At 42.1% G+C, this 27380-nt stretch overlaps 2 protein-coding genes across 2 annotated transcripts in view; both read right to left on the bottom strand.

The window, feature by feature from the left end:
* Window positions 1-9943, bottom strand: part of DCAF7 (DDB1 and CUL4 associated factor 7) — a 32101-nt gene extending 22158 nt beyond the window's left edge. Inside the window, exon 1 of the mRNA XM_036754186.1 lies at window positions 9507-9943. Coding sequence (XP_036610081.1) covers window positions 9507-9644 — 138 coding nt within the window. The 5' untranslated portion in view covers window positions 9645-9943. The remainder of the gene's footprint in view (window positions 1-9506) is intronic.
* A 6035-nt stretch (window positions 9944-15978) lies between these two features.
* KCNH6 (potassium voltage-gated channel subfamily H member 6) overlaps window positions 15979-27380 on the bottom strand; it is a 41519-nt gene continuing 30117 nt past the window's right edge. The window contains exons 9-14 of the mRNA XM_036757135.1: window positions 25420-25613; window positions 21345-21441; window positions 20668-20949; window positions 20320-20500; window positions 19023-19251; window positions 15979-16020 (exon numbers count right to left, since the gene is read on the bottom strand). Of these exons, the coding sequence (XP_036613030.1) occupies window positions 15979-16020; window positions 19023-19251; window positions 20320-20500; window positions 20668-20949; window positions 21345-21441; window positions 25420-25613 (1025 nt within the window). The remainder of the gene's footprint in view (window positions 16021-19022; window positions 19252-20319; window positions 20501-20667; window positions 20950-21344; window positions 21442-25419; window positions 25614-27380) is intronic.

Genomic DNA, 27380 nt, shown 5'->3' with positions numbered 1-27380 from the left:
AAGACACATGATTATACGGCACACATATCATTTGACTATTTATAGCTAGAAGGTGTCTAAGGCAGTATTTGAACTCGGGTCTTACTGACTTCTAAGTCTAGCGATCTACTACACCACCTTTGTTTCCTGAGAATTCTGACTTTGTAGGTACCTCCTGAATTGTGGATGCTTCTTAAAAATTTACTAAGGCTTCACATTCTCTGAAGCTAGAATAAGGAAACAGATGTAGGTGGTTTGATGACAGATAGTTGCCTACCCTCACAGGGACAGGTTATGTTCTACTCCCTCTTACCTGCTGAAGCTTCAAATGATTTTAGAGTCTAAGGATGGATGTCAGAAACCTGACATTTTTCATGTGCAACAAATTAAAGCAGAGCAAAACAGATTAGTAAATCCATTAGAGTAAGTGAAACTTGTTCAATTAGAATCCTTTGCAAACTTCTTAAGACAGAGACTGGAAATAAGTACCTACACATATATTACACATTCTGCCTTACAAAATATAAATTATAAATTCTGCCCCATTTTGGCAAATCTTCCTAATACAACACACTTTAAACTTTGCTTTTGCTTGCCTTAAGAGGATCAATCAGCATTTATCAAACAGCACCTATTATGTGCTAAGTGCCCAGGGCAAAGACAAAACTGAAGCAATCCCAGCACTTGAGGATTTAGCCAGGAAGTATGGAGGCTGGGACGTTGGGTGGGCTTCTACAATCACCTTATGGGAGGACATGAAGTAGAGCTGCACAACATTATCGGGTATGAACTGATCACAATTTATATCAATGGAAAGACTCCCCACATCAAGGAGATCACAGATCCTTATAAATATTTGAGACATCGATGGAGAAATTACACTTGAGCTACTTGACTCCAGGGGGCAGACTGAAGACCAATGGAAGCAAGTTGCAAAAAGGCGGACATCAGGAAAAACTTTCGTACAGTTAGAGCTGTCTAAAGAAGGGGTAGGTTTAATTAAATCCATCAAATATTTATTAAGTGTCTCCTGTGTTACAGGCCTGGAAGTCAATGCTGGGACTATGAAGCCAAAACAAAACAGTGCCTTCCATCAAGAAACTTTACTTCTACTGGAAATCTTCAGGCAAAGACTGTGTATCTACTAGTCAGGCATATTGCAGAAGGGATTTATGAAGCATTTATAGGCCTACTATGTGCCAGGCTAAGAGCTTTTACAAATATCAGACCAGGCTTTTTAGGCCTGATATCTTCTCATTTCCTGAGCGAATTCCTGTTATAGGAGACAAATGGAACAAATGCAAGGAGTATCATGTAGGAAAACAATAAGACCACTAGTGTGGCTAGACCAACAGTGTGGGTGAAGAGAAGTCTATGTAATAAGGTTGGAAAAATAAGATGAAGCCAAGTTGTAAATAGCTTTAAATATCCAATAGAGTAGTTTTTTATTCCAGAGGCATGAGGGAATCACCTGACTTTACCGAGTAGAACGGTGACTGGGTTGTATCTATGCTTTAGGAAAATCACTCTGGCAGTTGGGTGAAGGATAGTTTAGAATGGAGATAGACTGTTGGGAGGACCAATGAGGAGGCTACTAAAATAATCCAGGAGAGTGATGAAAAGGACCTGAACAATGGTGATAGCTGAATGGAAAGAACAGAGGAAGCGAGGTAGAAATGTTGTTGAGGTAGAAATTACAAGATTTGACAACTAACTTGATATGTGGGGTGAGAGTGAGTAGTCAAGACTAAGACTAGGATTGTGAACTTGAGTTACAAGGATAATGGTCCCCTTGACAAAAACAGAGAAGTGTGGAAGGTTCTACTTGTTAAATTTGAGATGTCTAAGAATGATTAACCTGATGAACAGAAGGACTCTTGCATTTGACTCAGATCTCACTATAAAATGGATGCCATCAACATAGTAAGCTCCATATTTGCAAGTGATGAAAAAATGGAAGTCCACAGTGGTTCCACAGACACAAGGCTTTTCTTTTCCTCCATCTCCAGCCTCCAAATGTCCCAATTTCCTCCTGTTCCCTCTTTTTTCTAGTCAGTTAAGCAAATATATAGTTTATCTATTTGAGGGCTCACATTAAATTAACAATATCTTTCCACGTCCTCAAAGAAAGGAAGTTCTTGGAAACATCTAATCCTTTTTTTTTTTTTTTTTACTAAATTACATTATTTGTAATTAAAATTTTTAAAAGCACTAAAGAAATTCATAGTTTGCCAAGCTATTACTTAGTATAAAGTAATTATTAAAAGTTTAAAACTAAAACAACCTGGCATTAGCACACCAGGATCCACCCTGTCTTCAGAGGTTAAAAAACCAAACCAAAACCAAACAAAACAACACGAAAAAAGGCACATGATACTGACACAAAGACACCTCCTTCCACTAAATTTACTTTCTCAGAAATAACTATTTATTTTAGTACTCTCGCCTCAGCTAAATACTCTCTAATCCTCACAATTCTGCAATATAGTATCATTTTTCAAATATTTCATGTCTATACAAAGATGTATTTCATTCTTACCCAAACAGATTTTAGTAAGTTTAAATACTGAAATCAGGATGTCAAAGTGTTCACTTAGTGCTCACTGCTCCTCAATTTTTAAACCAAGAAAACACTCTCGAAAGAAAAAATTTATTTTCATAAGTACATGAAATCTGAGGCACCTTGGGGCCACCCAAGCTATGCTTTTTATCTATGGGATTCCAAGGTCAAATTTATGCCAACAGAACTGTGCTATATTAAATCTATTTGGAAGTAACTACATCTTCATCCACAACATTCTAAGTAGACATTCCGGACAAGAGCTGTGAAGTATCAACTAGAAGCGAGATCAGGACAGTGCTAGGGGCAGTATATAGAAGATACCAACAAAATTTTAATCAATTTTATCATCTCTGCTTCTATCTTTACGCTGTTGTTCTTCTTCCCTTGCTCTCTCCTCCTTCTGCAATCCAATTTTTGTTCAGTCTAACATTATACATCCTTTGATCTGTCTCCAGATCCATGTTCTTCTCTATAAACTTTATTTCACAATTATTTAATATTCCAGAAGAGTGGAAAAAAAGGCTTCCAAAACAAAAAATTTCCATAAAAACAATTTTTTATTTATTTAAAAATGTGTACACATATTAGATATTAGTTTGAGGAATAATTAATGTTTGTCTAATGACCAAAAATTGACTTAAAAATGTGATGTCTGGATGTGGTAAATTTCTCAAAGTTTCATTTTTCTTTTTCCTAAACTGACTGTGCAGATTTAAGACACTCAATCCAATTCAACAAACATACATTTCTTAACAGCCTATTATGAGCACAGCATCACGCTAAATGGTAAGGGAGATACAAGGTGTGCGTGTGTGTGTACATGCACATATATATGTATATACATACACATACAATGTGTATGTATATACATAAAAATGACCATAATATCAAACAGCATAGGACATAAAAAATGTACAAAGTGCTAAGTGAAGTCAAACGTAAGTATCTCAACTATATTTTCTTGCAAACTAGAAAAAGAATATCTCTCTCTATCCTGTTAACGGGATTCCAGTTTGATCATACACAATGCTAACATGTAGGTTCTTAAATACATAAATTATAAATATATCCCAAAGAAATTAAAATAGATATAACCTAAATTCAGTGGGGGGATTCCAGAATATAACTATTACATTTAAGACATCTTTTAAAAACCTCTTTTCACTCTCTTCTAGCAGAGAATCACTCTAATTTTCACTACTGTCACGAACTCTAACTCAAAACCTCAACTATAAAATTATGAGACTAATCATGAGCTTCAAAATCTTACTGACTTAACTGTGGAATTGACCAGACTATCTAGAGATGTGTCAGCTACCACAGTGGCAAAAAGCACCCCTCCAATGCACTTTGGATGATTCTACTCAGGAATAAATTTCAGCACATCACACCTCTGTCCTGGCTCAGAGGCTCTGGTAGTGTTACCTTATGGCATGCCAGACAATATTAAAGATTCATTTCTTGCTCAAATCACAGTATATCTGTCCACATGAACAAAGGTAAACTGGGGGAAAAAAAAACAAAGAAATTAGAAGTTTACCCACAGGCCCCTGGGGCATATTATTCCTCTTTCCTCAGTCAACCATAGGAGGAACTGTTATAAGAACCATCATGTTTGTAACCTAAAATTTGGCTCCATCTTCCACTGACTTTCCAGGGAAATCTTTCTAAGTTTATCATAATAAAGTCCCAAACACCTGAAAAAGGCCCAAATGTACTAAAAGACTTTCACCAGAGAAATTTTTAAAACTCAAATATATGCATACTTGCTCGCCAATTTCTCAGCAAGTGTCTAAATGCATGGAACACCATAAAGATCAAGGTGAAACGCTCAAATATTAGGAAATAAAATATCATAAAGCAGAGTAAAAAAACAACAACAAAACTATGTGCTGCATATGTAAAGTATTTGTTCATTAAAATCCTTAAGAGGTAACAGGTAACTATACAACAAAAGACAAAAGCTTAACTAGATTCACTGTCACATTTTTTGTTATAAAAGCCTTGGTTCACAAACCACAACACCTCTCACCTCAACTTTTCTTTTAAATTTTTAACTATAAAATTAATATTTAAAAAAAAATCATACATAAAGTCATAAAATCCAAATCACCTCAGCATTTCAGAAATCTCTAAAAATCCTAAACTTGGAAGTTCATGGAAAATGGATGTTTTTCTATACTGAGAGAAAATAAAACTCAATTACCTTATTAAAAATGCCTTAAAATATAATTATAGAGCATCCTTTTTGGGATACCACTCTGGAGGATTGTAACAACTCCTAAATTCCAGAGTACTTTGTGAGTCTGTTACTCCTAAAAACTAGAGTTCATGAGCCCCCACTCAGGAACTTCCTTTTAACAGTCAGTCAGTAGACAAAATTAGATCAAAGGCATTTACTATAGCTACCAAATAGTCACTCCCCTAGTAAACCTAAGACAATCTCCCCCACAAATACAGTCTTTTGAGGAAGTATGGGCACAAATTCAGAATATATGATAATTAAGGCACACAAGATAGAGAACACAGATGGCAAAGGCAACTCAATCTTAAGGTATTACAGGGCCTGAAGTTATTTTGTCTCCTTGTATGTGTACGCTGATGCTTCCCATGGATTTGATTTTCTCAGTGGCTTGACTCAATTGCCAGGCCTATTTTTCTCCCTCTAATGAGTTGTTTCTTGTTGCCTCTATCTTTATAGAGAGTGGGTACCTCTATTCCCTATCTTTAGTGGTTACCTATGTGTGGGTCAGAGACCACTACTTTGGAATTTAATAAATACATGTTGAGTTATTCAAGCTCCTATCACTGCCTTTGCACTAAACAGACATCAGACACAAGAGATAATATTTACAGCAAGTCCAAAAAGTCTTAGTGAAGGCTTAAGTTCTAAACACTATCTTAAGCTTTAATACCTTAATCAGAACTTAATCTATAAGCTATTAGAGCTTAACACTTCACTAAGACTTTTGGGACGCCCTATATAAACTTAGGCTAATATCAAGTACAGAATGAATTTCACCCTTCTCTGCCTAGACAAGACCCTCTTCAGGAAGCAATTACGTTAAAAGGTTACCTTTGCCCTGTCATCTATCATGTTTCCTTTGTGATCAGGAGAGTAATTTCCTAAAGTTGTTTTCTATTTTCATTTTTTGCACATGATTAAAGAGACATTTTCTAAATGAAAAGAACTAGGAATTGATGCCTCAACAATCTGGGTCCTACATTCAAGTGTATCATGTCTCTACATTATACTTGACCTTAGTATGCTGGTCTCAGTTTCCTTATCTGAGACAACACTTTCCTTCAAAGAGATTTGTAAAGATAAAGATCTAAAAATCTCAAAGCTCAAAATCCCTTGTCAATATTTTTCTTACATTCACTCCTACAATGGATCTAGTTTCAGCATAAAAGATATTGGTCTAATTTAGGATCAGCAAAAGAGTTATCAAATTCATTCTTTTTCCAAAATCACAATTCAATGTAGTCTCATAAGAAATAAAGTTGCACTAAGCAGAGGAGAAGTACTATCACTCTAATGCAATTAATGTTTCTGAAAAGTTGTATGTAAACTGATTTTTTTCCCCTGACAAATCAAGTAATATCAAGTGGTGAGAGCTCAACTTTTAAAGAAACCCTGTGTAAAATCTTTTATAAAGCAAACTGAAGCCCAGAAAAGTTTGCCCAAAGGCATAAAGGTCTCCTTCTTAGGACAACATCCAGTAAAGTTGGTATTTGAGGGACTCCCCAGAGGTTGACTTTCATACAGTCATATAAAGCAGCCGAACAAGGTTTACCATCTACTACATCATGTGGCCATTCTAGGTAACACTATTTTTTACATCTTGTTTCCCTGAAATCATGTTGTAAAGCCAGGCCAATGTCTTTCACCAACAAGACAACAAAAGTTTTTAGTTAACCAGCTAAGTCATGCTCAATCAGAACTTTTCATAGGATAAAGGATCTGAAGGTTGCCTTAAAGGTATTTCTTTTTTCTACTGATGTATGAAACTCTCCTTTTTCATTAAAAAAAAAGCCTAAAATTTACACTATAACTGCAAATGAAAATCTTTTCATAGTATATATGGATTCCACTAGCAATGAACCTTTTTTTCAAAAAAGGTATAATGGTATAAAGCCTAAGGCAAAAGGAAGAGTAACTTTAATCAGCAAACAATAGCTAGTTTGTGGCTGAAGATCCTGGGTCTACTACCAAGCCTCAGTTTCTGCACCTGTTAAATAAGGTATTATATTATCTAAAGTCTCTCTAGGCTAATATTCAATAATTTTAAATCCCCCCCCGAAAGGGATGTGGGTAATTAGCTAGAAGTTTCACAAGTGAGGAGTCTTGAATAGCTTCATATAATAGAAATACTGAACCCTGCTCCTGCCAGTCGAACTGGAAGGCAATTCGTCAAGTAGCACTAAAATGAAAAAAAAAAAAAAAAAAGATTACTGTGCAATAGCCTTAGAATAGAATCAACAGGAGTAAGCGGTGAATTTCTAACTGAAGCAAATATTGTATTGACTCTGTGATCTGTGATTTCCATTACACAAACACTAAGAGTCAGACAGGCACAAAAGACAAAGTCCAAGACAAAACAATCCCTGGTCTCATGAAGCTTACCTTCTATTTGGAAGGGACTCAACATGTACACTGACCAAAATTCATGAAGGTAAGGAGTCTGAGATAAGGCTGGAAACAACTTCTGGGTAGAGCCATACTGTGAAGAACCTCAAATGCCAGGCTGAGGAAAGCCTCTTCTACCTGAGACACAACGATCGAGGAGACACTGAAGGTTTTAAGGAAGGCAGTGCTTTGGGAAGATGATGTTGGCAGTTGTCTGGACGATGGATTGGAGGAAAGACTGGAAGCAGGGAGACCATCAGGATGCTATTACACTAGCCCAGGCAAGAGGTGATCAGGGTCTGAACTAGGCTGGTGGCCTTATGAGTTTAAAAGAGATACATGAAACTGATGATGTGGAGATGAAATCTGCAAAGGAGGACTGGATAGGAGAAATAAAATATGTCTTCAGAGGTTTTAAGTTACAAACATAGTGTGATTAGATTCACAGTGGTGCCTTCAAGAGAAAAAGGTTGATAACAAGTTTTCTTTTGATCAAAATAATATACTTCAAAGCTTAAAAAAATTTACAAAGCACTGAACTCATATTATCTTACTTTGTGAGTTAAATACTACAGGTATTATCTACTCCCATGAGCCTCAGTTTCCCCATCTATAAAATGGTATAGGATATAGAGAGCTAGTCTTGAAACCAGGAAGATGGGTTCCAGTACTGCCTCTGACACACTAACTAGCTGTGTGACCATGGGCAAGTCATTTAGCTTGTCATGCCCCAGAGAACTCTCAGGTTATAAATTACAGATGACTTGCTAATCTGCTTCCGTGGAAAGAGTTTCCATAATGGACCATAAATCACAGAAATAGACCAAAAAATCTGATGGGAGTAAATGACCTCATGATTACACAACTACCAAGTATTAGAGGCAGAATATTTATTCTCAGGTTTCCCCTAAGAACTCTTTTTAATTACACCACACTTTGACCAGTTGAGCTTGATATGCCTGTAGAATATATGGGAAAGTTGCTGACACGAAGTGGTTCAGAGGAAAAGTTAGGTCTGCATAGTTGTATGAATCTTCTTAATCAAGAAAACACTTGAAGCCATAGAAGCACGGCCATCACGAAGAAAATATAGCTTAGAGACAATGTTACAGGATAGGGGTAGATACCTAAGCCAAGAAGAGCAGAGTTGGATGATGATCTAGCAAAAGAGACTGAGAAGTAAACAAAGTAAAAGAGCAATGTTTAAGTGCTCTGAACAAGGGGAAGAGTTAAAGTCAAAAATATACACAGGACAAGGAGTGAGAAAAGGTCAATCAAAAGTTACCCTGGAGAGAACACTGGGGTCATTAATAAGTCAGATTACAGTAGGATGGTGAAGAAACTAAGGTAAGGAATGTGGAGGGTCCTTCCTAGCCTTTCCACAATGAAAGCAAAATGTATGTGTGCGTATACACTGTGTTCCAAAAGTTGAATTGCACGTGTGTGCATGACTGATACTCGTCTCTTGCCCAGCAACCATCAGTGGGTACAGCAGCAACTCGTCTTTGACCTGTGACTTCACTGGTTCGGAGAACTCTGATGTACAGAGAGACTCCCCCCTCAGATGCTACAGATACATACGGCCTGGGGCACGGAGAGGTTGAGAGCCTTGCCCACGAGCTCGTGAAGCTCCCTCCACTGATGCTGCTCTGATTTACAGCCTTTCGGAGGGAGCTACGTGGGGCACTTTAAGATTAAGTGACTTGCCCTTGACCACACGGCAGTAGGCCGGGAATGGAACACCGTTTTCCCACTGTCTCTCTCTATTCACTCCTCCCCTTCGCAGAGCACTTATTAAGAGGTCGTTGCAATAAAGGCTCACCTCCCTGAGGCTCCTCTTCTACAGAGACGTTGAGGAGGGAGCCCCTAGTGACATCCAGAGTGGAGGAAGCCAGAGAGGGAGTAAGTGGCCTTTACACAAAGCAAGTAATTTTACACGGTCTTGTTCGAATCGCACAATAACAACGAGAAGTGGCTACTACAGATATCATCCCCGGTTTACAAAGAGGAAAGGAAGGTGGGGAACTCAGGAGAGGCGGAAAACTGAGTTAGGAAAACAGGAAGAAGTGGGAAACTGAGAAAGGAGAAGAAAACTCAAGGAGAGACAACGTAAATCAGCTCGTTTTTCATTCTCGAACACAGCTCCCCGCCCCTCCCCGCCCACTTCCCAGCCACCTTCCCCAGGGGACCCCCGGGGCAGTCCCAGGGAAGGGGGACCCCCACGGCGCGGCAGGGGTGCGAGGCTCGAGGGGAGGTGCCAGCGCCGGTCAGTTCCCTTCCCTCCCCTCCCCTCCCCCAACCCCTAGGTCTCGCGGCGCCGGGCCCCGCCCCCACCTTGTTGTTGTACTCCTCCACAAAACTGCCCAGCGCCAGACGGAAGCGCTTGTCGGGCCGCACGCTCCAGTTCATGGCGTAGACCGTCCATGGTGCCTCATACTTGTAGATCTCCTTCCGCTTTCCGTGCAGGGACATGGCGGCGGCAGCAGGGCCGCCCTCCGGGCCCGAAAAGCCGGAGCGGAGGACAGAGGCCGGGCCGGACCCAGCCGAGAGACTCCAGCGGGTGGTCTGGGGTGGGGGGCGGGGTGGGGATGGGGGTTGGGAGGTGGGACGGGAGGGCGGAGGGTGGGGTCAGCAGGGACCGGTAGCGGGGGGGGGAGGGGGAGAGCCCCGCAGCTACAGACAACGGCTGTGGTGCCCGACCCCCAGTTTCAAACCTGAGGCACTGACAACAACCACCTTCCGTTTGGGACGCTCCCCCGCCCTCAAGGAGCGGAAACCACGCGACCCTGTAATAGCAGTAGCCGTTGGCGGTCTCACACGTCGTTTAGAACGGTCCTTTACTTCTATTGGCTGTTAGTCTCATCGTTCCCGAGGTTCTTCTTCCCATTGGGTATACTCTTTGTCATTCCACCGAGTCTCTCCGCCTCCTTGGAGGAAGGGGGGGGGAAACAGAATTCCCTGAAAATCCATTGGCTGATGGAGATGTCAATCAAAGAGATCCCCGAGCCTTCCCGGCTAGACTGGAGGGGGGTGGGGTCGGAGGTAGATGGACCAGCGTTCTCGAGACGTGCTAGTGCGGTTTAGATCTCCACGCTCGAGCGGACACAGAGACCTGTTCTCGGGAGAGGGGTCTCTAAGTGACTTTGACCTTCTGTGTCTCTCTCTACCAGTAGACGGCAGGTTCTGATATGGAGTCACCGACGGTGTACCACGCGCAGATCTCCGCTACTTTTGTCTCACTCACACTGCCTCCTTCTTTTTTAGGGCATGTGTGCCCTCCTCCCCGCCCCCGCCCCCGCCCCTTCCATTGCACATCTATTCCCTCTTTGCACAGCATTTCCCAGCCCTCGAAGACGTTCTGCTTCCGTGAGCATGACAGGTCAGCATTGTGTATTCTGGAAATGGTTGGAGAAGCTTAGTTGGGACCATATCCATTGTCTGAAAAATAAGGGATAGATTAAATAATTGGTATGGGAATATTGGACATGTATGGGAATTACCTCTGCCCATCAAATAGTAATCACAAGCTGTCGGTAACTTACAGTTTCGGAGAACTTAAGCTCGGGGAGCTTAACTGCCTTGTCTATCTGTGGTCACACTGCTAACAAGTATCAGACTCTAAGGTCTCAGTTTCTTCCTCTGTAAAATCGAGGCAGGGGAGGGAGCACGGAAATAAGTATATAGCACCTACTGTGTGCCAGGCACTGTGCTTAGAGCTTTACAAATATTAGGTCATTTGATCCGCTCAATAACCCTGCAAGGTACGTGTTATATCCATTTTACAATTGAGGAAACCGAGGCAAACAGACTTGCCCAGGATGACCCAGCTAGTGTTTGAGGCTTCATTCTAACTCAGTCCTTTTTGAGTACAAGCCCAATCCACTTTGCTATCTAGCTTTTGGGCGGGGGAGGGGCGGGGGCGGGGGGGGGGCGGGGAGGAGGAACCACTCAGAGAAAGGGGAGGGGATGGGCAAGGTCAAGGTTTCATAACCTGGGGTCCGCCGGGAACTTTTTTTTTTCCTTTGAGACTTTGATAGAAGTATTTCAATATAATTGGTTTACTTTGTAATTTTCCTCTTTGTGCATTTAAAAACATTTTTCTTAGAAGTAATCCATAGTCTTCCCCAGGCTGCCAAAGGCATCGGTGCACAAAAAGCATTAAGAACCCCGTGGGCTTGTCTGCAAAGGCCTAAGTCTTGTGACTTTTGGCTTTAACAAATGATTCACAGTTGGATTCCCTTGAAAATGACAACACCCTTTGTCCTGAATCTGTTTATTTGATAAAGAGATTTGGGGTGGGTTAAGATGGGGATTGACCCAGAGTGTTAGAAGCCAATGCTAATAGAAGACCAATCAAGAGACGAGACAAGGTACCTCTGAAAGGACGTGCTTAATAGCACTTATTAACTGTGACATGATGGGCAAATTACTTACCTCTCCTTGAACCTGAGGTAATTCTAAGAGGCTGTAAAGTTATTGAGAGCTTATAATTGCCATTGATGGGAGGCTTCCCTTACCAGTGAATTCACAGGTCTCGCAGTCTATTGACCCTTTTTTGTATAAAGATGAGACAGACTGAAATTGTGTGCGCTTTCTTAATTTTAGTTCAAACGTGATGATGCAGAAATACCTTGCCTCTTTTATTTTAAAATAAAAATTTCATTATGAACTTGATAGCCATCCAGCACGAACATTTCCATTTACAAATGACAAAAAACAGTTGTGTATGATACCGAATCTACCATGTAAAGCTTGTCTTTTTTAAAGTATACACAGACTTTAGCATGGTAGTATCAAAACTGCCCCTGTCGTTTGAGTCCTCTTTTGAATTTCGTTCTGTGTACTTTTTACATATTTCATTGAAGTTTTTCTTCCTTCCTATCCTTTTTTCCTTCTTTCTTGCCTCAACATACTCCCAACATCCCCCACCCAAAAAGCTATCCTTTGTAATAAATAAGTGTATCCCATCAAAATAAATGAGTGATATTGATTCTGTCTGAAGATATCTCATTTTGTACATATAGTCCATCACCTGTCTACCAGAAAGTGCTGAAGACATGCTTCATTATTAATTTTCTGGAATAAGATTGGCCCCTGCATTATCACAGTTCTTAAAGTCTTTTAAAATTATTGTCCTTTACACTGTTAAAATTATTTTTTAATTATTAAGATTATAAGAGCATAATAGTCAAAGTAGGGTTTCACTTTAAAATTTGTGTTTGTTTCTTCACTAAACCTCAGCAAAAGCACAGCAAGACAATAGGCAAAATGTCTAGTGTGACCTTTTCCATTATACCTATACCTCTTTTTTCCATTAGAAGTCATGATTCATCTCTTCATATATCAAAAGCCTTGGTCTCTTAGGTTTACATCCAAGTTATTAGACACACAATTTATTAACAGGATGATAAATAATAATATGGATACAAATGATTACTTATATTATTTTAGCTCTTAGAAAGATCACCTCTAACAACTCTTTCAGCGGAAGATCTTGCTTCATACCTTGCGAATAAACTTGGGACTACCTCTTTGCATTGCCCCTTGACATCATACCCTCCCTGTCTCTTCCTTTATTCCAGTTTCTGATAATTAGGCAGTTCTCATCACCAATGCCAACCTTGCCCCTATCTCTTCCTGTCTTCTCCGGCAGATTGCCCCCATTATCATCCCCTTCCTCTCTCTAATCTTTCATTTCTCCCTCCCAATAACAATTGGTTACTTCCCTGCTGCTCATATCCTTCTTGTATGCTCATTCTTGAAAAACCCTCAACTAGACCCTGCCATACCCTATCATCATCCTTTATCTCTCCTCCCTTCCACAACCAGACTCTGAAAAAGTTGTCTGCGTCTCCATTTTCTCTTTTCTCACATGCTGGTCAAACCTTTGCAGATTAGTTTCCTACTTTATCTTTCAAATGAAATTCTCCATTCCAAGTTGCCGATGATCTTAATGGCCAAACCCAGCGGACACTTCTCCATCCTTATTCTTTGTGCCTTTTCTGCAGCATTCAACTCTATAGGATGACCCTTTCTTCCCCCTCTGTGTTTCGTGACTTTTTTACTATTGTAATCCTCTTACCTGCCTGACATGAAACAGCCTTTTTCCATAGCCTCTTCTAGAGCACAATTCATGTCATGCCCTCTAATTCTGGAGATTATCCACATAACTGTCCTGGACCCTCTTTTCTTTCTTTCTCTATACTCTTAAAAATTAATTTATGGAATAAAATAAGCATTTCTGTAACATAGCATAATAAAATACTGCACATGAAACTGATAGTCTATTATATACAACTTGCTATTCCTTTTAAATATGATAACTATATAAATTTCTTTTTCTCTATACTCTTTCACTTGGTGACCTCATCTACTCCTACAGATGTAATGTTTTTAGTTAAAATTTTATTGACATCTTTTGTTTTTATGTTATCTACATAACATATGATTCATCTCTTCATATATCAAAAGCCTTGGTCTCTTAGGTTTACATCCACTCCCCACACCCTCAATATCTGGTTGGTGAGAGCCATCCCCTATAATAACGAAGAAGAAAAAAAGAGGAAAAAAATTCAACAAAACTAACCAGCATTTCAGAAACGTTTGACATTATAAAATGTTACACACTCTGTTGAAGGTTTAATTGTCATCTCTATCCTAGTCTGTCTCCTGGACTACAGTCTTGCATCATCAACTGACTGTTGACCATTTCACAATGGATGTCCTCTGGCCACCTCAAACTGAACATGTCTATACTCATTTTCTTTTCTCCCTAAACCCACCTGTCTTCTGAGCTTCCCTGTTTCTGTCAAGGGCACCATCATCCATCCTTCCAGTATATCAATTTATTAACCTTGGTGTTGGCCTTGACCGCTCTCACTCATCCCTCTTATCCAATAAGCTGCCACATTTTGTCATTTCTTTCTCCACAATACTCTACAGCCTAGCCAAACTGTCCTTCTTATGGATACATGGTATATTATCTCCCTTCCCTAGAAATGCCCTCCTTTCTCATCTCAGCCTGTTGAAGTTCCTGGTTTCCTTCAAGACCCATCTCACACTGCAACTTCTGCATAAAGCCATTCCTGATCATCCTGATTCCTAGTGTCTTCTCTCACAAGGCTACCCCTTACCAGGTGTGAATATACCTATAAATTTGCATGTTGTTCTCCACCCCCATGCCACTTTTAGAATGCAAACTTCTTTAATAAAAGGGACTATGCCACTTTTGTTTTTATATCTCCAGCATCTAGCACAGTGCCTGGCACATAGTAGGCACTTTATGAATGGGATTGATTTCCTGTTCCTCTGCCAGTACTGAAGGAAACTTAGTGTGTGTGGGGGGGAGGGGAAGGGTGGAGAAGGTGAGGGAGTTGAGGAGGGAGAGAAATCCCCAAAAGAGAAAATTCTGCAAGAGCCTCATTCCTACACAGAATTTATGTTTCCCCAATCTCCTAGTCTTTGGAAGGAATGTATGAGTTAAATTATTTTAATATATTATATTATATAATCTTAATTTTAGTACCCTAGATGGGCCAGCTAGGTAGTGAAGTGAGTAGAGCACCCGCCCTGGAGTCAGGAGGACCTGAGTTCAAGTCCAGCCTCAGACACTTGACACACTAGCTGTGTGACCTTGGGCAAGTCACTTAACCCCAATTGCCCTGCCTTCCCCCCTCAAAAAAATTTAGTACCCTAGAGACAGAGCTCTAGTTGCTCCAACCCTAGTTACAGCATCGCTGTACAACTAGATGGTTCTTTTCCCTACGATGCGACTGCCCATCATATGAATCTATTACTACCTATCTAAGCTTACCCTTCCCTCCACACTCTTGGGTTTTTTTTTTAAGATGATCACAACTGATATAACTGTGGGGCTGAGTGGGTGACTAAGCTGGACCACTGACAGCTATATCACACATACAACCCAGTATGAGTTTTGATGGATTTATTAGCTGGCTGAATGCCACAACTTCCCCAAAGGGGCCCAAGTGGCATTGCAGATCTATTAGATAAGTCACTTTGGGACAAATATCAGAGGAGTGGAAGCTATGCCTTTCCAGGGAAGTGATAACCACAGAAGGCAGCCTGAGTTTTCTAACCAGAGACACTTTTTTTCTTGGTAGAAGTCGCTCAGAACATGTACAATTAGTTCTAGTTGTGGGGGAAGGGTGGTGACCTTGTCCCTCTTTCTAGATTCTGGATATCTATCAGTGAGGACCAGAGATCTTTTCTCTTCATCCCAGTGATCCTCAAAAGCCTGGCCCTGAGCAACTAGGTGGTTCTTTTCTCTATCACGTGGCAATGTCTTTCTTTCCCCACACTGCAGGAAGACTATCCTTCTACGATAGCATGATTTATGAAGATGGCCATGGAAAATCTAGGAAAGATGTTGAGTGCCTGCCTTACTGTCATGAGGCAAAGTTTCTTTGGGGTCATCTTAGAGGGTACTTGGAAGCTATTATTCTAGGGAAAATGTCTTTAGAGACCAAATACGTACATATACACACACAGAGCAAGGGTTTCAGTTGTTGTGGGAATCAGTGAGTCAGATTCCTAGATAGACTAGTCGTGTTGCTGAGACAAATCTGAGTGGTACTTCTGGGAAGTCTAGCTCTTTGGGGGAGGGTCAGAGGTATTCAAGGAGTGAGGGGAAGTGAGGACAACATCTGAATCCCTATACTCAATGCAATTCCAGAGGGAGTGGCCAAGGGGACAGAAGTTGGTCAGGATGCAGCTGCTTGTAAGAGAAGGTCAGGATGTCATTTGATGCCACCAGAAAATAAATATCACTGGATGAAGATTCTCTTCATTTCTGGATATATTTTTCCAGGTCACTGTAGCTTGGAGTCTGGAAAGGGGGGAGAAAGAAAGTGTGAATGGTAGGTGTCCTTCAGGCCATTTTAAGGAACAACAGGATTGGGTCTTCTTGCTTTTGAAAGGACTTCCTGCTCCTACTTAAAGATGTCTCTCAGAAATCCATGTCTCCACATTCAATCCACATTACAGATGGCAAGAGTTGGCAGAAGTGTCAAGAGATAATCTGGTAAAAACCCTTTATCTTTATTTTTAAAATGAATTTTTTCCCCAATAAACAAAAATACCTTTTTTTTTCTCCCACTCCTTTCTACTGACTAAAAAAAAGGAAAACAAAACCCTTGTAACAATTATGCATAATCAGGCAAAATAAATTCTAGCTTTGGCCATATCTACCAAAAATGTCTCATTTTGCACCCTGAGTCCATCACAGCTCTTTGAAGAGGTGGGTGGCTGGTTTCATCACTGATAAAATCCTCCATCTTTAGGCTAGAGAATGTTAAACTAAGAATTCTTAACCTCAATTTTGTAACACTTCAGGATTTCTCTAATTATTTCAAAGACTATTATAAAATTCCCTCTTCTCCCATGAGTTATGAGGAACTTTTATTTAAAAATAAATATGTATAACACCCTCCTTACCTTACCAGACCTCTAAGTCTTTTCCTGCCCTAGGAAGTAGGAAGAAATATATCAATGTATAAATCAAGGTTTCAGTCTTTGTTGACCTCAAAACCCCAACTTATCCCAAATTGTTTCCTATTAAGTGAAATGCCTGTCCAGTCACTGGACACACAAGATACCTGAGGTGACCTCTCCCTGCCCCAACCCTATATTCAAAAGACAAGAAAAATACATTAATAGACACAACTTGGAAGACATCTAGGACCTTTTCCTGTGAGATCGTGTTTGTTTCCTCAATCTCCCAGAATTAAAAAGTTCATTTAATGAAGTGTTAGAAAGTCTTATTTCCACAGTCCTGCCTCTTTCCTATTCATATATACTGGCTCAAGGAAGCCTCTGCATGAGTGGGAGGCTGGGTATTCCTCAGCAGCTTCCTTCCACCCACCCTCCAGCTGCTCTGTCCTTGCTGTTCTAACAATAGGACTTTTACATGGGGAAGAATATGTTACAGAAGCAAACCCACGAGATGGAATAGAGGTGTGCCAAATGAGACAAACTTTTTTAGACATGGCCGACGTGTTGATGTGTTTTGCTTAACTATATTTAGTTGTTCTAAGGGAAGGTCTTCTATGGGAGAGTGTGTGTGTGTGCCCATGAATTAGTGGGTAGTGAAAGAAATGAAATAAAAGAACATCAATAAAATACTTAAAACATACAAGAAAACGAACAATAGGTCAGACAGAGATACAAATGGGGAAGTTTCATTACCACCTCATTTAAAAATAAACCTGTAACATAATCAGAACAAGTTAGTGGTTTCATATACAACCTTTTTTTTTCTGTATTCAATTCTGTCAGCTCCTTGCCAACAAGGTCTGTCTTTTGCTTTTCTTGTAATCTCAGCATTTAACACAGTGCTGGGCACATAGTAGGTACTTACTAAATAGTAGTTGACTGACTATTGAAATATTGTTTATTGATGATCGTTAGTTTCATAATGAATAAATACAAAAAAGAAGAAAGAATCCAGTAAAAAATTGGGAAATGCTGATTTGCGTCCTGGAGATATTCAGGTTTTGATCTCTTTTGCTAAAGCATGTCCTAGAAGTATTCAATTTAGAGAATCTTTGGTCTTCTACTACGTGTTTTGTTAACACCCTAAACCATCTCCCCTGGACCTCTTTTTAACACTCTCTGCCTTGAAGAGGTTTGTTGTTCAGTCATTTCTGACCCTTTGTGACACCATTTGGGGTTTTCTTGGTGAAGATACTGGAGTGGTTTGCTATTTCCTTCTCCAGGTCATTTTATAGATGAGGCAGCTGAGGCAAACAGGGTTAAAGAACTTTCCCAGGGTCACACAGTTAGTAAAATATCTGAGGATGGATTTGAATGGAAGTCTTCCTCACTTGAGGCCCAGCGCTCCATCCACTGGGTCACCTAGAAGAGGGTATCTCTATGCTAATAGGCTGCTGGTTCTATTGGGGTGGGGGCAGAGAAAGGAGCTAAGGGGAAGTTAACCTTGGAGCTGGGAGAGGCAAGAGTCCTATCAAGTCTGCCACGGATGAAGATAAGGACTTATCAATAGCAAAAGACTTATCTGACAGGCTTCCCCAACAGCCTACATTAGTAACTGATGTTTAATAAGGTAGGACTTGAGGTGAGCAAAGTGCCAAGGGGCTGCTGAACTCAGTAATTCCTACAATTTGACACTGCACTAATAGATCTTTTTGTTAATAATCTGTAACTTCCCACCTGGACTAGGATTTGAACTGTCCTCAACTTCATTTGTTACCTTGTGAAAGGAGTCATCTACCTAGGATAAACTCCTCTTTCCTAAAAACACTGGTGTATGTGTGTGTGTGTGTATGTGTGTGTGTGTGTGTGTGTGTGTGTGTGTGTGTGTGTGTGTGTGGGGTGGGACTTAACTTCTTGACATATGACCCCAGGGGTATTTACCTTGTCCTCTGGCTCTCTAGTCTACAGACATTTGCTCCTCAGATGATCTGAGATTTACTCCTTCTTCCATCCCCCACCATGGAATATCACTGGTTCCTCACTGGCAAGTCCCACCTCTGGCTCCAGTTCGGGGTTCCCATATTCCTCAGTGGAAAAGAATAAGAAGTCCTGAGTTTCTCTGGCCACAGTGACCAGCATCCAAGCTCTGGGACCCTGAACTAGTTGAGAAATGTTCTTTGCAACCCCTTCTGAATAATACTTGAGCTCCTGAGCTCTTGCCCTAGTTATTATATTAGTAGAATCTAGGACAGAGGGTAGAGCAAGAATCAATGTCCTGGCCCTAGTTGTTTTTGGCTGCATGTATATTAGTGTCACTGTAAATGGATCCTGATCGTGAGAGATCGGTGTCTGTGCTGCCAAGGTCACTGAGGAGGGGAAAAGCTCTGCTCTGCTTACCTGTCCAGGGGGTGTGGCATCCTCTCTAGACAAAGAACCCTGCAGCTTCATGGGACCAGGGCTCTGAACACCACCACCAGCAGCGACAGTAGCAAGAGGAGGAGGAGGAAACAAGTCCACGGACTCTGAGGCTGGAGAGACAGGGTCATAGGCAGGGGGCCCTTGGGACAAATGGCGGTGCAGAAGCCTCAGGATGATGCTGAGATCTGAAGACATCTGAGATTCTAGCCTACCGGAGAGATCCTGGAGGTCAGGGTTGGATGGAGACACCAGGGAGCAAAGCAGATTGGGGAGGATGGCTCTCTCTTCTCTGCCTTGAAGGCTATTCATGACAGAGTTTTGCCTCTTACCCTCTTCTCACTACTTTGCTATGCCTTCAGCAGAAACCAACAAGCTGGACCTGCTTTTACTCCATCAAAGGCTGTGAGGCTGACCATTCTCCTGGCCCACTTTGGGGCTCTACTGAGTAAAATCATTTAGCTAATTATATTTTAAGGCGTTTGGGTTGGGAAATAGGCAAAGGAGAGGTATATACATTTAAGCCATAATCTCTACTCCCTCCCCACCTGAGAGTGGGACTCTGTCCTTAGAGCCACCTTGGGCTTCAATGGACCATGATATTTTTAGCCCAACTGCTGCATTTAACCCATACCTGCTCTTCCCTGGTTCCTCTTTTTGTTTTGTTGTCTGAAGCTACTGGGGTCTAAGGGCAGGACTGTCTTGTTGGCTTTTATATTGATAGCACTTGGCAGAGCACAGGTGCATGAATGTATGTACCTAGCTATTATTCTGTTTAATCCAAGGGTTCTTAACCCAATATCCGTAGACTCCTTAGATTTCAGGGGATCAGGGAACTCGGGAAAAAAATGACAGCTTTATTTTTACTAACTTTTTGTTTTCTTCGTAAGCCTACATATTTTGTTTTTATTTTTTAAATATTTATTTAATTTAAATTTAATTTCATTTAAAAGCATTCTATGATTGGGTCTCAAGGTTTTCCAGACTCAGGAATCCATGACAAAAAAAGGTTAAAACCCATTATTTAATCTATATATCTACACAATCGCATAGTTCTAATAGCTAGGAAATGTAATAACATATAAAAGATTGCTGCACTGGGAGGGACTAGATGCCTTCTGAAGTCCCATTTTCGAGTCAATAAAGTGGTCGTTAATCCACCAGCCTTGCTGTGTCCCTAATTGACCAATAGGAGGAGCTCTTGAAGCACCAATTCCAAGGCCTGCCTTTGAACCTCTTGCTCCTCCCCACTCAAAACGTCTCGAAGCCAGCATCTCACCTGTTCAGCTGGGTCCTGAGACACTCCAACCTGGAGCCCAGATCTCTGGGCCAGCCATCCTGGCCTCCATCCTGGGGACTGTGCACCAGGGGCGTGTGCTGGGAAGGCATCCGATGGGGAGCTGCAGGACGGTCGGCCCAGAATTCAAAGACGTCTTGGGTGCCTGGGAGCCTGGCTCTGGCTGTAAATGAGGAGAGGAAGCCAGGGGAGGGAAGGAGGCAGGGTCTGGCTTGATCTGACGCATCAAGGCCAGTTTCTGCCTATCTAACCATCTTCCTTTTTCCTCCATTTTCCTCCCTCCCCTGCCATGATAGAGCCAGTCTGGGGGAGGGGAGAAGAGCTACTCACCTGAGTACTTCCGGCTACTGCTGCCTGCTTGAGCGTGGGAATCAGCTTTGGGACTGATGAGGTTAAAGCTGGCCGAGGAGAACTCTTCCTGGGAGCGAGGGTGGACCCTGGGTCTGGGGGAGTTGGAAGGGCTGGGAGGTCTGGTCTCAGGCTCACTGCTTAGGGAGCTGGTCAAGGAACTGCTACAGAACTCATCCCGTGGGGCCTTGGCAGGGGACCCCTGCAGGTGGGTCAGAGGTGACTTCCGCAATGATTTCATGCCATCCAGCCCTGGAGAGATACCTAGAGAGGAAGGGGTTAAGGGAGAGGGCCATGGAGGTCCAAAGGAAATAAAAGATTCGAAAATATACTTATTTCCAAAGTGAGTTTCCAACCCAGAGGGAAAAGGTTTCCCCACCTTTACCCCAGGGTTGTTATTAATGGAAAATAAGAATTAGGGGTTGAGGGACCAGGCTTTTAGAGGCCCTTCCTCATGCTGGTTCCTTCAGGGTCAGGAGCATGAAGGAACAGAGATTCTCATTCACTAAGGGAGAGAGAACCTTGCCGATATCTGTTCAGTGTAACCCTCCCCCAAAAGAGAGAATGAGGTTGAAAAACTCCTGGGAAGGGGAAGGGACTGGGGAACAGTACTGAGAGAGGCTGGGGGTTGGGAGAAGGGAGGGACTGGCTCTGCTTACCAAGCTTGCAACGTTTTAGAACAGATTGAGGAGGCCTGGCCCAGTGGTAGGGGACCTCCTGGTCCTGGCTGGGTGGTGATCGGGAAATCCTGTCTACCTTGGGGGAACAAGAGCTTTGTGTAACAGGTAGCCAGGTCACTTCCTCTCTGAAGTCTTCCCTGATTGCACTCCCACTGCCTTGTTAGGGTTCTTGAGGTTCTCCAGTTTCCTTGCAATTACCTGTCTTTGTATGTTTCATTCCCCTACCCCTTCCCCTAACTTCCGGTGCAGTGCACTTGAGGGCAGGGATTGTCTACCTTTTGTCTTTGTACCCCTAACTCTGATTACAATGCCTTATACATAGTACTCAATAAATGTTTCGATTATGCTCATTCCCTTCCTGTTCCTTTCATGATTCCCATCAGAAACTGATTCTAAGCGGGAGAGATAGAGTTCAGGGGCAGCTAGGTGGTGCAGTGAAGACCTGAGTTCAAATGTGACCTCAGACACTTGACACACTAGTTGTGTGACCTTGGGCAAGTCACTTAACCCCAATGCCCTGCCTTCCTCCCTCCAAAAAACAACAACAACAACAACAAAAAACCCAAAGAGATATAGAGTTCAGAAGCCAAGAGTAGTGATTTCCAAAATGGAGGACCCTAACTCGAACTCAAGTGTCTAAACCAGTGAGAGGGTGGGAAGATAGATCTCTCCTTCACCTCCCCTCAATAATCAGTCAAAGATCTTATCTCCAACACAACCACACTGTCCCCTCTATACACCAGTGTGAACCTTGAGTATTCTAAGCAGGGGTATGCTAGTAAACGTTTAACAACTAGCTCTCCTTAAAAATGGTATGTCGTGACACCGCTTCTAAATATGCCAGACACACTTTTAAATTTAATCAGAATTATTATGGGAAGGAAACAAACATTCGCATAACACCTTCTATGTGCCGGGCCTTTGCTAAGGGATTTCACAAATATTATCTCATTTGACCTTAAAACAACCTTGCAAGGTATTATCCCTATTTTACAGTTGAGGAAACTGAGGCAAATAGAAGTTAAGTGACTTGTAAGGGTCACATGGTTAGCAAGCTTCCTTTGGAGACCTCTGTGATATGTGTCATGGGATCCTGGGTCTCTCATCTCTATCTAATAGTCTTTCTGATGATTTACTGAAAAATTCAGCTCTTTATAGAGAGCCTCTTGCAGAGACAGGAAACTCTGCTGGGCTCAGGGCTTTTAAGGACTTTAGAGAGGAATGCTAGTTCTAGCCTGTTTCTTCTCTTACTCTGACTGGGAGAACAGATCTAGTAGCATATGAGATCTTGAAGGTGGTGGCTGGTGGGGCACTAGTTTTCATAGCAATGGACAAGGAAGTCTAGTTTCCATACCAAGGGCAACATCAGGACTGGTCAAGCCAGTGGGCTGGAGAGGCCCTACAATCAACATTCCACCCTGGCATGTGTCTTAGGGTGCTCGCTACCCCAGAGCTGACCATTCTCCCAGGCAGCTGGGTCCAGAAGTATGGTTCTTACCAAGTGTCTGGTATGTATATATATATACATATGTATGTATGTATACATACATATGTATATGTTTATCGATCTATCTATCTATCTATCCAGCTTTTGTGACTATAGAGCTGGCAATGGGTCTGGGCTTGATGTCACCAGACATGGTTTTGAAGAAAGCCAGACAAGAATTTCAACATGGGGAGGTGGGGCGGTTGGGAGGTTGGTGGCAGAGTGGAGAACAGTCAAGCCCTCCAGGATGCAAACTCATAAAGAAGGCCCTGTCTCATTAGCACTGGCAGGTAGCCAGTCCAGAGGTATGAGAGCCAAATTCTCCCAACCTTTTGGTTCTAAAAGATTTGAGAGTGTGTGTTTGGGGGAGAGGGGTGGGCAGCAGAGAAAACAGGAAGGAACTGAATCCCTTAGAAGCAGTGTTACTATCCCTCAATCACACAGCTAGAGATAGAAGTAGAAACTGAACTCAGGGGTCCCGGCACCACCACTACTTTGCCAGAATGCCAAATAGCCAGTGGAGGAGGTTCCCCCTAGCTCCACCAATAGGACTTTATGGTAGGGACCTTAGGGATCATCTAGCTTAGGGGTCCTTAATCGTTTTATGTCTTAGATCCCTTTGGCAACCTTTTCAGAATAGGGGGTTGGTTTTTTTTTTGTGGTTTTTTGTTGTTTGTTTTTGAGGCAGGTGGGGTTAAGAGACTTGCCCAGGGATACACAGGTAGTATTTAGGCCAGATTTGAACTGAGGTCCTCCTGACTGCAGGGCTGGTGCTCTATTCGCTGGACCACCAAGCTGCACTCATAAAAAGTTTTTAAGTTAAAAAAAACTTTTAAAACGTTTTAAAAACTTTTAAAAAGTTAAAAAAACTTAAAAAAGTTTTAAAAGATGCATATGATTACAAAGGAAGCTGATTATATTAAAATACAATTATCCAAGTGTGTGTATATATATATGTATATATATACATATATATATATATATATTTTAAAACAGGTTTGTGGACCCCAGGTTTAGAATCCCAGATCTAGTCCAGCTTCCTCATTTTACAGATGAGGAAGTGAAGGTCCAGGAAGGAATTAGAGGACAGTGGTTCATATATCTGCTTATGCATAGGCCTGATATTTAGGGACCCCCCTTATACTATATTAAATTTGCTCTCATCTGCACCATAAAACCCATGTGAATTTCTTCTTGGCCAATTCAGAATGTGTGAGCATTCAGACCCATTGATAACTGCTTGGCAAGTCTCTGAATGCCTGGGCTTTAGTTTTCTCATCTCTAAAACGCATGGGGTGTGCTAGAATTGAAGCTTCTTAAACCATGGGTCTCAACCGGTTGTGACCCAAAGTTTAAGAAGTGCTGAGGGGGCAGCTAGGTGGCATAGTCAGTAGACCACAGGCCTTGGAGTCAGGAGGACCTGAGTTCAAATCCAGCCTCAGACACTTGACACACTTACTAGCTGTGTGACCTTGGGCAAGTCACTTAACCCCAATTGCCTTGCCTTCCCCCCTCCAAAAAAAAAAAAAGAAGTGCTGAAGGGGTCAGGGAGTGGAAAAAAGTTTAGAAGACCCCTCAGATCCCTTTCAGTTCAAGATATATGATCATAAGAAGTGATTAGTCTCAAGTCACACAAGAAGTAAGTAACAGGGCCAGGATTTGAATGCATATCAGATTCAGTGTCCTTTCCACTATATTTCATGGCTTTCACACTGGACTGAATTTTCTTATCCTCTTGGACCCCCGGGGTCGTGGGGGTGGGGTGTCACTTTTCGGAAGCCCTAGCTTGGGAGTTTTTAGTGTGCCATAACAGCATTAGTGGCCATGTGAACCACACCATCTCAAACACTTGGTGGCTCCTAAACCAAACCAGAGAAACTCAGGCTCTCTGACATTATCTCCCCCTTTTAAGCCCCTGCTTGGTAGGTAGATGGTCATCAACAAAGATCTTCTGAGATGAGTGCTCTAGGCCCATTTCAAAGGTGGTAGGTGGGCTATGGGAGGGGTAAACAGCCTGCCTGATGTGGTACCCATAACGAGGGTGGGGATACTAAAGTTTTGGTACAGCGTTAATTTAGGGACTACTGATAACATTTATTCTCTTTCAGCAGGTAGAAACAACTGAGCTTACTTAGTACTTGGCTAGCAAGAATTTTAAGTTAATATAGAAGGCTACCAGAATGTACCCCTGCCCTACTTCCTCATTTGGTAGGGGTTTCCCTTGAAATCATCTCATGTTACTCCACGGTCTTTGTGTTTCTTCCCCTCCCCCCCCCGCCCCCACTCACTCCTCTCCACCCCACTGATGCACGGGTTTCTATTCACCATATGTAGCTGGGTCTTAAAGTCTGAGGCCTTTCCTCCTGCCATACTCAAGTGCATTTGTCTTAAAAAGTTGACTTGAATGTGTGTTTCATGCTTCTTGTCCCTGGACACTTTTTTGTAGTGTTTGTTCTGGATGATGGAATTGTTAGTTAGGGGGATTGTCCTGATGGGGCTGCTATGCTGACGCGCTTTCTTAATGCCCCTGCCTTGTGGTGTGCCTCCTGGGCAGTCCCCTTGACTCACATCATGCAGGTTGAAGGTGATTTCCAGTTTGCTCCAAAAGCTCTCAGAGAAGGCAGGATACATTTCTAGCACCTCCAGCAGGTCTTCCCGTTGGATCTTGTGCAAGTCACAGTAGGTCAGTGCCCGCACATCTGCATTGGACTTTCCTGGCTGGGTGTAGAGGCTGATGGGCTCCCCAAAGATGTCATTCTTCCCTGCTGGGCCGAGGTAAAAACACATGCTTGTGGGTAGGGACCTGGTGTAGGTGCTTCCACTTGCAAGATGTCACCCCCAGAGATAGATGGCCCTTCAAGTTATAAGCATTTCTTCCCAGATTTCCCTCCCAGGCCCTCTAACTTTTGATCCACCTTCTCCCAGGATTGCTTCTAGACTGGGGGACTTGGCCCAGGCCCAGTATTGCTCTCTTGGAGTGAATTCTGAGGAAATGCTGGCTGACTAGGGGGAAGATGCTTCTAAGCCCTCAGGGATCATAGAATCCTGAACACTTAGGGACAGAGCCTGTATCCCTCCTTTTTTCTCACCATGCATCCTTGTGTTGGCCCCTGGCTGCCCATAGTCCCTCAGTGAAGCCACCTGGACAATTCCCAACAATTCAAATTCCAACCCTTCAGTCCTATCAAGACCTACTCTTCTGTGTTCTCAGGGGTCTGCTCTTGGGGAAAATGGGTTGTAATAGACCCTCAACCCTTAAGGAATGGGTGATTAATGGTGAAAATTCCAGGTCCTGGGGCAGACCAATGGAGGAGCTATTTGGGGGGACAGGGAGGCCTTAGGAATCTACCAACTGTTCCCTCCTTGCATAGGCCTGGTGATTGAGAATACTCCTTATATCATATCAAATTTGCTCTTAGTTTCAAAATAGAATTATAGAATGATGGATTTAATGCTAAAAGGAACCCAGGAGGTCATCTAGTTCAACCTAGAGGAGGAAACAGAAACCCCAAAGAGAGAGGCAACTTGCTAAGAATCCACTATGGATTATTGTTTACCAATTCAGAATGTGTGAACATTCAAACACTGCCCAACCCCTTGGCTCCCTGTGCCTTTCCCACCCTAAGCCCAGTTTGCTATATCCTGTTCATTTCCTTCTTTCTTCTACTTAGGGGTCTAGAACAATCAACCTGCTCCAGGCCAGAACTGGTAGTACGTGAGTGAAAAATAGCGGTGGTAGTAAAGGGCCTGCTTCTTAATTTAAATGTCTGCGCATTTATTCCTCTTGAAAGAAAGCAGGGGTTCTAGGCTCGTTGTTGGGGTGAGCCCTGTGGGAGCAAGTTTCTGGCTTCATTAGCGCTCCCTCTTTTTCACACCTCCAGGGAACTTTGAGGGGATTCCTGCATTGAGCTGGAGGCTGGAACAAATGCTGTCTAAAGTCCCTCCTAACCTGGAAGATCCTGAATAAATTATTTTAAGGTACTATTTTAGGGTATTTAAATAAATGCTTTGGTTTAAATTGTTCCATATTTTGTGTTTGGACACATCATAGCCAGCATGTATATAATACTTTGAGGTTTGCAAAGCATTACCTCTATTATCCCATTTCTCATAACAAGCCTAGGATGTAGGTACTATTATTATTTTGCAGATAGGAAGTTGAGGCTGAGAGGTATAAAGTGCCTTATTCAGGGTCACACAACGAGTAAGTATCTGAGGTTGGATTTGACCTCAGGTCTTCCTGTTTCCAGCCCAGTGCTCTATCCACTGGGCCACCTAACTGCCCTATATATATATGTGAGTAGTCTTTCTCTCTACCTGATTTGTAAGTTTTCCTGTAGCAAAGAACTATGATATGTATAATATATGTATACACATAATACAATCACGAATATATAATACAGCCATATAAACATAATACAGTCAAGTATACATGTAGTCATACATACAGGCACACATACATACAGTCAGGCAACACAAGACAGTCATGCATGAATACATACAACCATGCATATATCATACAGTCATAC

The sequence above is a fragment of the Trichosurus vulpecula genome, chromosome 4 (genome assembly GCF_011100635.1).
Source record: "Trichosurus vulpecula isolate mTriVul1 chromosome 4, mTriVul1.pri, whole genome shotgun sequence".
NCBI classification, from domain to species: Eukaryota; Metazoa; Chordata; class Mammalia; order Diprotodontia; family Phalangeridae; genus Trichosurus; species Trichosurus vulpecula.
The sequence above is the reverse complement of the archived record's forward strand: the minus strand, read 5'-3'. Positions and strand labels throughout refer to the sequence as shown.